General features: G+C 35.7%; 1 protein-coding gene across 2 annotated transcripts; it reads left to right on the top strand.

The window, feature by feature from the left end:
* Positions 1-1127: 1127 nt before the first annotated feature.
* On the top strand, positions 1128-5565 carry LOC126914353 (2-acylglycerol O-acyltransferase 1-like). Of its 2 annotated transcripts, XM_050718173.1 has the most exons (7): positions 1128-1309; positions 1396-1450; positions 2185-2477; positions 2994-3268; positions 4253-4439; positions 4683-4882; positions 5048-5565. In XM_050718173.1, the coding sequence occupies exons 3-7, from the start codon at positions 2251-2253 to the stop codon at positions 5203-5205; spliced, it is 1047 nt and encodes a 348-aa protein (XP_050574130.1). In that variant the 5' UTR covers positions 1128-1309; positions 1396-1450; positions 2185-2250; the 3' UTR covers positions 5206-5565. The 2 variants fall into 2 exon arrangements, with proteins under 2 accessions (XP_050574130.1, XP_050574128.1); XM_050718171.1 differs by lacking the exon at positions 1396-1450 and having other exon boundaries at positions 1129-1309.
* The last annotated feature ends 4592 nt before the right edge of the window (positions 5566-10157 follow it).

The following is a 10157-nucleotide window of genomic DNA, read 5'->3' as shown; positions in this document are numbered from 1 at the left end:
GAATTGTTTGATACGCTTCTGGTACACGCGACGAGGAGTTTGACCTTTTCACTGGAGATATGGAAGGAAAAAAAAAAGGGAAAGATATGGAGTACTATTATCTTATTGACAAAGATATTTTTATTATACAGAATCCTAAAATTGGTGCTTTACTTCTGAACAATCATTTTTGTTTAATTAGTGTCTTTGAATAATTATGCCGTTAGCATACACTCTTATGAGGCAATTTCCTATTAAATTTCCTATTAAATATTCTGCAAAAATTTGCATGGAGAATTTTATGGAACATTTGATTACGGAACATTGGGGAGATTTCACCAGATTGCTACAACAACAAGTATGAGTAACAACACTACAGTACAGATGAAGCTTGGAAGTTTCTATTCATCAGAAAGTGGAATGTCTAAAGATCATAATCTATATACGTATTCCTTCTTAATTCAGCATGTTTAACTTTTCCTGTTTCGTTTCTTCTTCTTAATTTGATTAAAAAATTCATACTCTCGCTAATGCAAAAATTGATACCGCTGTTATTAGGGTAAGAGATCCCCCTCACTCTTTCTGTATTTCTTTTTTGAAAAATTCAACCAGGCATAAATATTCACATTTTGCAGAGATTTACTATACCTATTAATTATCATAATAAGTATTACACTTTTAATACTTCCAACATTTTTATCTATCACGTAGTTAAACATTGCGAGCACTCTCCCATCCACAAATGCCGATAAATGTATAAACATTCTCGGTCCACTTATCATAAATATGAAAGCTAAACCTAGTAATTGTTAAAGTTCTTTCCTTAACCCTTCCGTCCATAGTGTGTTTCAGACGCCCATTATTCACCCCTTTCAACTACCACCACCCAGTCGTTCGATCAGCTGGATCCACGAACTGTCGATCGATCGAATCAATTAGGACTAAACTGCATCAGACTAGCTGGCATCAATTTTCAACATTTCATTCCTACAGAGGAGGAAAGGCGGAGCCTTCTCCTTTTTCGTCATTGATTCACCCCGTTCAAGAAATGCTGCTTGGCTACCGAAAAACACGTGATTGCGTTCGCAAACTCTTGCACACGCCCCTCAGAGAACACAGTGTGACGCCGAGCCGCGTATTTCGTCACGAGCATTTATCTTCTTTCCTTCCTGTCCTGTGTTCGTTATTGCAACCGTGTTCTCGCGGTGGAAGTTTGACTCCAATATCGGAACGTATCATAACTGTGTCGTGAACGGAAATCGCCGACTTCCCAAATAGACAGAGGCTATTTGGCAGTCACTGATAAATCGTGCTAGGAAACTACACTCAGGTACATTCCTTCATAATCTAGTTTTTAGATTCGGTGGAACGGAGAACCTTACGTCTTCTTGCCGTTTCATTGACTTTTTCAAATAGATTCAGACAAAATGTGATTTGGGCAGACGAAGAGATTTTTTGATTCAAGGAAACTGTGAGTAACTTTGATCATTAACATAAAGGAATTCGGATACCTCTAAATATTAAAATACCTTGGTAACTTGTAAGCATTAAAATACATGGGTGTGGCTGTAGCTGTTTTTCATGACAACAAAAAAGAAAAAGAATAAAATCTTGCATCATGTTCGCCAGACATGGTACCGTATGATTATTTTTTTGGATTTGCGACTTTATGTAATAACGCGAGGAAAACGTTATGGCGACATTCAAGACATTCGGATGGGTGACGATGGATCTTCAAAGACATTATATAAAAAGAGGTGCAAAGTTTATCCGATGCATTAGCTAGCAATGCAATTCACTGTATCATCGCAGAAGGAAAGTGATTCAAATAAAGTAAATCATTTTCCTCAAAACAATGCCTCTGATCTGTCGTTGCAAAAGTTCGGAACTACAGATTCTGTTATTTGTGATAGCAATGACGAAATATGGAAATTGATGTCTTCATACCGCTTATTTTATACATTTGATCGTTCGTTGGCGATAACGATCCGTTTCATTATTTTATCATTTGGATATACATGCATGTAATCGTTTCTATTAATTTTACGAATACGATTCTCTTTCAAATCTTTAATCATCGTTCGTTTTTACTTCTTTTCATCTCTAATTCTTTCGTTTCCACTTAGGTCGTATTTGTTGCACAATTTTATAATAACTTGACATGACGATTTATGATAACGATAGTACGAATTGGTTTATTATTAGCGGGCCCAAAGGAGAATCGCCGACTTGATACCACCGTAAAAAAGAGGAGGAACTGAGAAAGAAACGATGGAGATTCTGGGAGTGAAATTCGCTCCTTTAAAAGTTCCATTAAATCGACTATTAGAAACGGTCTCAGCCACGCTTTTGATCCCAATTTTCGGACTTGGATACTTCCTGGGATATTTTCTCGCTGCTTACTTTCTTTTCTTCACCCAAACTATGCGCTACTTCGTATTACTTTACTTCGTCTGGATGTATTACGATTGGAATAAATTCGATTTAGGCAAAATACGGCAAGTTCAAAACATTCATTTCTTTATTTATTTATTTCATTTGCCAGGTTCAGCCCTATGTTACAAAATGAACAAACAGACCTACATTTTAAGCGTAGAAGTAAAGGAATAAATACAGAAAATAATGTAATATAATAATTAGTTAAAAGTTACATTACTGCAAAGCTTGTCGATGAACATGTAGAAAGAACCAAAGAAGAATTCGTGTTGATTAGAGATACCATTACATGTCTGCGACATCTTTTAGAAATTCTAAATTTATATTAAGATCTTACCGTTAAGATAAATGTGATTTAGATAACAAATCGGTAATATTCCTTCTCGTTACATAAACAACTAAATAAGGAGTGAAATGCGACTTGATAAGAACGTTGAATAAGAATCATAGAAAAATTTATTTAAATCATTTCCCGAACGAACTGTTTATAATGAAAATTTCATTTAAATATTGAACCCGTTTATTTATATAATCATCGGCGGAGATGTGATTTAACGAGTTGGATTTCTGTATTTCAGGCGAAAATTCATGGGGTGGATTAGAAGCTGCGCGTGGAACCGATACTTTTGTAACTACTTTCCTATAAAAATAGTGAAGACTACTGATTTGGATCCGAACAAGTTGTATTTATTCTGTAGTTTCCCGCATGGGATCCTATCGTCAGGAGTTTATGGTGCATTCATAACAGATATCGTTGGCTGTAGAGAACTTTTCCCCGGTCTCGAATTTAGAGTCGTCATACTTGAACAATTCCATCAGTCGCCGTTTTTCCGCGAGTTTTATCGCGTCATCTGTACGTATTATTTATTCCTTTTTATTTGACCATGTAATGCATGTACGTTTACGCTATTATTCATATGTATTGAGACATTTTGTCTCATTAATCGTATTTGAGTTTCATCACAGCATACATGTGATTAATTAACTAATAATTCATCAAACAGTATTCATTATCTTTCATAGAATCAATAGATTACAAATTTTACAATTAAATATTGAGAAACATAGCAATAATGTTTCTCACTATTTGTTACATAAGGTACACATTTGCTACATTTACATTTAAATATAAATACCTCTTTTTGGAATGAGCAGATGAAAAATTTATTTTACTTAGTAATATACACATAAAGTTGTTATATTCACAACCTATCTATCAATTAAGAAGGAACTTCTTCGTCTGATTTACAATTCAGAAATTAAAGATTCCGGAAGGAAGAAGCTTGCCAAGTAACAATATGGTTTTTACATGTTTTAATTATTTCTAACGTTAATTTTACTATTGGATATTGCATCCTAAATCGAATCATAACATTATTCAATACGAAGGGTAAAATCATTGCACTATATTTTGCAAATACATGTCTCGTCTGAGACATGGAAATATCTGTTGTTTTTTAATGACGATCATTTCTGAACGCGATGTATATTTTTTCGAATCTGTGCAAAAAAATGATGGCCAGCGGTATAAATTAGCTCCAGCGTAAGAAACATATTTTATAAGTGAAATACTTTGAACTGTTTGTGCAATGTACCTACTTTACAACTGTTAATTCGCATACTTTATTGCTGCATAATTTCTGTTAATGAAATTGACAAAGTCATAAAACACGAAGTTCAAGTTCCTAACATTTCTTAAATCGTTATATTATGTAACTTTTCAACGATTTCTTTTTGGTTGTTGACTTTTCTTATTTTACATCTACATTTTTCTACTAAATAACTATTGTGATTTAACCATTTAATTATGACTCATTTAAAATCGGTAAATGAATAGACACCCTTGCTAGCAGTCCAGAGTGCATAAAACAACACCTATCGACGAAACCTCCGCCACCATACACTGGAAGGGCGACGGTTCTGATGCCCGGTGGTGCAGCAGAAGCATTGGAATCTAAGCCGGGCATTTACCGCATCCTGATAAAAAGGAGAAAAGGCTTCGTAAAGCTCGCGCTGCAAAATGGGTCGGTATAATCCTTCTTTTCGTTCACTCGAGACTTAATGTCATGAGAACTTAAAACGGTAGAAACCTCGTCTCTTTGAACATCGTGCCGGTACATAAATCTGATTTAGCGTAAATGAAGTATAGTCACTTGTACATTATTGCAATTGTTACTTCCCTATAGAGTCACAAACATCAGCGGTTTAACCAAGAGCATCTGTCACTTAAAAATCGAAGTGAGACTCGAGGAATTCGTTTGTTTCAGAAACCCTCTGGTTCCTGTCTGTTCATTCGGAGAAACGGACATTTTCGATCAATTGACCTGGCCAGATGGCTCGTTCATGAAGAGACTACAGGAGTTCATTCGTAAGAAAATCAGTATACCGCCGGTTGTACTGGTTGGTCGAGGATTCTTCCAATACATTTTCGGTTTTATCCCTCGACGGAAGCCAATTACTGTCGTTGGTAAATGTTCAAAGCTGAGAAATATCTAGCTCTATAATAAATAATCTTTCGAGAAATATAATTTTACGGAAGAGACTTTGGTGTTTGGAATACGTTTGAAAATTTTTATTTTCTCATAGAGACAATTCCAAGCTTCTTTAATGTTAATTAATTTTTTTTTCTCAGTCGGCAGTCCGATGGAGTTACCAAAGATAGAGGAACCAACGAGAGAACAAATCGAGGAATATCACGAGAAATTCATTACGCACCTGGAGAAGTTTTTCGAGAATGAAAAACACAAGTACATCGAGAACGCGGATTCGGTGCATCTTGAATTCGTATAGTGATACCACTAAATAACGATCATTTATAACTGACCTTGGCAATTATTGTTCAAAGGACCAAGGAACTGCTCAATTGCTTATACTTATACGGACTTCTGGGAACTTATATATAAAAGTGATAGAAATAAGCGATTAAATGGGGTGGTAAATAATAATCATGTGTATATCATACAAGCCTTTTTTCTTTCAATGAGCGAAAAATGGATGAATTCTGTCGCAGTATGGTTGACTCTGTACAAACATTTGTTGATATCGTGTAATTGTATATTGCTTGTATATATATAGTAATTTTTGTTAACAAGGAAACTAGATGTTCTGAATAAGGTGTTAAAAGTTATTAAAAAAATTCGCACAAATTTATATGCATTAATTTAATTTTATTAAAAAATCCATAATCTGACTAATTCTAAGGTCGATACCACTGTCCCTTATTAGCCTTAAAGATCCTTGTCGAACTTCGTATTTTTTTCTCGAAAAACTCAACCACGCAATAATGTTCACATCTTGCAGAAAATGACTTCACCTACTAATTATCATTATAAGTATTAAACTATTAATACTTCCTACATTTGTATCTATCATGTATATAAACATTCAAAATTTTACTTAGTCTACTTATCATAAATATGGCATCTAAATCTGGTAATCGTTAAAATTCTTTTCCTAACTCTTCTGTCCATAGCTTGTTGTAGACGCCCATTATTCACCCTTCACTACCTGGACCGTCCAGTCATCCCTTCAGCTAGATTCATGGATTATCGATCCAGAGAAGGTCAATACCAAACCGCATCAAACGAGACAGCATCAACTTTCTTCAGCGCGTTCCTGGAAAGAAAAAACGACGGACGCTTTCCCTTTTTTTGACATTGATTCCGCTGAGAGGATGCCTGTGTCACGACCGGCATACTTCAAATCCGATGGACCGATGATGGAGATAGAAATGTGGCGGCCTTAGCGACAATGTATATCGCCGAAGTGCCTAATGAGTCATCTGTATCCTAACGGTCCTTCCACCGAATGTCCTAGAAGTGTGACAACGGTCACGTACGCCTACAGGGTAGTCGGGATATTGAGGGATGACAAACAAAGAAGAAACAGATGTTACCGAAAGTCAAATTGTAAGAGCTTCAGTCTTGGAAAATCACGGCTGGAGCTCAGAACAAAATCGCAGTCAGTGTAAATTCAGAATACAAGAAATAAATTCTCTTGTTTTTTTTTGTTACCTTAATTTTTTTCATTTCGTTCGAGCCTCCTGCTTTTTATTTTACGTGACACCTGCGTGGCTACCGAGATTCATGAGATCACATTCGCGACCTCTTACATACGGCGCTTATGCGTTGGACAACGTCACGCTGCTACGCTGACCAACGCGACCCGCCAGCATTTCGTCGTGAACATTCACTTTGCTCGGATCATCTCAACCGTATTATCGTGTCGTAAGTTTGGCTTCGAAACGAACAGTCTTAGACGATATCCAGAGCGCGATCAGATTGTGTCAAAATCGGAAATCCCTGACCCCGCAAATAGAAAGAGTCTATTTGGCAATCTCTGATAAATCGTGCTAGGAAACGACACTCACGTACGTCTCTCGAATGTCTATCTTTTTCATTCAGAGAAACGAAGAATCTTATGTTTTCTTCCTGTTTCATTGACATTTTTGTTTCAATAGCAGGAAGGTAGAGAGAAAACGTAATTGAGAAGAGTTACAGAGAGTTGCATGAAAAATATTCAACTTATCTGTAATTATCAAAATGTAAAATGTCTGTAAGTAAATTTTCTCGCGCATTAAAATCGTCTAGAAAGTTTCATACTTTGTTGCATGTTATATTCATATAACTGATGTGACTTTACACTAAAGTGATTTGAAAAGGATTATTTCTACATGTCTTCTTAATGCGATTAAAAATTTTTTCGAAGTATTTGAATTGCTTCTTTCTCAGTATATTTCTTACTCAACACGTAGACAAATTCTTAACGACTTCCTCAAATTTATGGATTTACGAACTATCTACTGTTTGGAAAAATCTAATATACGTCTGTACCCTTTATGTAAATTCGAGCTATCGCGGAGAGACGCGATCGCGAGAAAACGCGTCAACGGGAGTCGTAAATTCCCGTTACGATTGTAATCGACACCACGAATAGTTCGATCCCCTTATTTCGGTTAGGATAATAGGGGTGGTTGTTGTAGTATAACACTGCGATTCACAGGGTTATAAAAATGTATATTTCCAACACTTTATACACTCACACAAATTAGTAACACCGTTGATTAAGATACAGGTGATGAAGAAAAGGATCATTCGTAGATGAGAGAATTCGTGTATATGTTGACTTTGATTGACCAGCTAGACACTTTGAGAGCCGTAGGAACTTTCGGACCTGTAGGCACTGTGGAAGCTATAGGGACTCTGAAGTTCGTTCTGATGTGATTACGGAGGAAAGCTCGGTATGGGTATGCCCTTTGAACGAAGAACGCGGATTCGTTGCTTACATTTTTAGTTAGGAAAGTGAGAGCAATGATCCGCGATGCCGATTGGTTATGACCAATGCTGGGAATGAAGATAGGAAGAAGAAGCCTCCTACCAATTAGTTTATGGGAAAACTCGGATTTTCCGTTAGGTAAATCTCCGCTTTTTGCGTTAGGTCACTACCCACTTTCTCTGTAATTCTTAAGAGCGCGTAATAAATCCAAGGAACTTTCTAAAAAGCAGCCGAAAACACTTCTAGGATTATAAAGTCTTTTCGGGCAAACAGATTGACTTAAACCATATGTGCGAACAATGCAATTAGGAGTTCATGTTTATGGTGAGTCCTTGGGCCTATTGAGGTTTCGAAGGAAGGCACGTAGACCGTTGGCTGTTAATTAAGCCGCGCGGGATGGAGTGCAGATATCTTGCGCGACGTAACACTTTATTATTCAAGAAACACCTGAGATAAAACAATTCAGGCATTTTCTTCGTTATTTCAAATCTACTCTTTGACCAATGAATCATATATAATAGTTCATCAACTTGAACCTTAACGAGTCGTCAACATGTTTAACTTTTCAGTTACGTATTTATATCCGTCCGTATATTTTTAAAGAAAAATGTACCTCGGAAGAGCACACCAAGAGTACGATAATTTCATAATACTTATATTCTAATAACAACCACTTAATTGACTTCGTCGAAGAAGATATGAGTAATTCTAATCAATACAGAACGAGAATCTTGGCAAACATATACATTATGATATATTACCATACATTATGTACATGATAAAGCTACACGTAAGGTAATGACTACATTATAACATATGCCATTATATTACAATAAATAAATAATTTCACATGAATTAAATAATAGTACTAGAACTATAAATAAAGAATATATTAATCTTAAAATAAACTGGAGAAACAAGCTCTGAGAACAGGCTTAATTAGCAGTTATAATACGGTGCTCCGTAGGATAAGGTATTCTCACTTCTAAATGCGTTTAGTTGGTTAAAATTATGCGGAAGCTTTTCTATCGCTAATTTTCGCCATTGAAAACGCTTTCAGATTCAACTGCTTTCACGTTCTATAAAGTAATCAGAATATTTAGAGAATAAAAACTTATAAGAAATAAAAGACCTAATTATAGAGAATAGTTCATTCAAATACAGGAAGTATCATTTGTTTATACGCTTCTACATTTTCATAAGCTAACATTGACAAAGCTAAAGTCAAAATATTTTTTAAACTAATCGTCTTCAGACAACTAATCTTTTCTATATCCAAACATTTGCTTCCGCGGAATATTGCAAATAATTTTATAATATATTTTACAATTACATCGTTGCGAAATATAAAAAAGTAGGTTCCCTATATCATTTAGCTGCTCTCTATAACATTCTCATTTAACTTCAGTTAAACAAAAGATACGGTTTCTTTGAGTTGTAAAAATCATTTATTCTATAAAATCGATCTACCTCGAAACAATGGAAAAAGACGTGCTTACTCTGCTCCAACCAGTCAATTCAATTTTTTTTCTCGTGCGTAGCTTTTATAAATAATTCGATTGCATTGCGCGAACAACACGCGAATAATGTACAATCATTTCGACCAGAACACATAAATCATAATTTTTCCCGAGTATGGCGTGGAGTTCGCTCGTTTGAATATCATTAGAACCCACGTTGGCTGCGGAGCAGCCGGAGTTGAATAGTTTCGGGCGTAAAATTTGATGATGATGCTAGCTAGCCATAGGAACTCAAGGTCAATGACTTTCTATGTATGGCACTATGTCGAAAGATTGTGTTAATATTACATAATCTCGATTATGTCCATCGTGTACTGAATTTCTATTTTTAGAGAGTAGCGTCCACCACCTGACGCATTGAATGTCATTAAGTGTCATGGGAATCACGAATGCCCCAGAATCTCATGCGTTCGCAGTCAGGCGAGACGAAGTTCGCATTGAGCGCTCTGAACTCTGAGCTTCAGAGGCATCAAAGGAAACCAGAACTGCTCGTCTCCATGAAAGAATTACAGACAATGAGCAGTTTGAAGTAGAAGAAGGTTTCTTGTATAGAGCAGGAATCGTCGATTAAAAATATGTAAATATGCTGTACCATTCTATGAGTAAAATTGCCAGAAACATGTCTCAAAACTTTAAACGCATTTTTCTCGAAACTACTTTTTTCGAATTGGCGTGCACGATATCTCGAGTTCTAATAAACCGATTTATTTGAACTTTGATGTAAATGTTTCTTATATATTCCTCTATCGCTTAAACCATGCTCAGATCAAAGTTCTTAATTTTACTATTTTTAAATAATTCGAAATTGCCAAAAAACATGCGAAAACGGAAACTTTTTCTTCAAACGCCAGCCGTTTTGTGAAAAAATATTATTTTGACTTTTCCAAGGTTCAGGCTATAGCCGCATCTATACTAATTAAGAACCAATACGACTTTTTTGCTTCAGAT

The sequence above is a fragment of the Bombus affinis genome, chromosome 3, assembly GCF_024516045.1.
Source record: "Bombus affinis isolate iyBomAffi1 chromosome 3, iyBomAffi1.2, whole genome shotgun sequence".
Taxonomy (NCBI): Eukaryota; Metazoa; Arthropoda; class Insecta; order Hymenoptera; family Apidae; genus Bombus; species Bombus affinis.
This window is presented reverse-complemented; position numbering and strand designations above follow the sequence as displayed.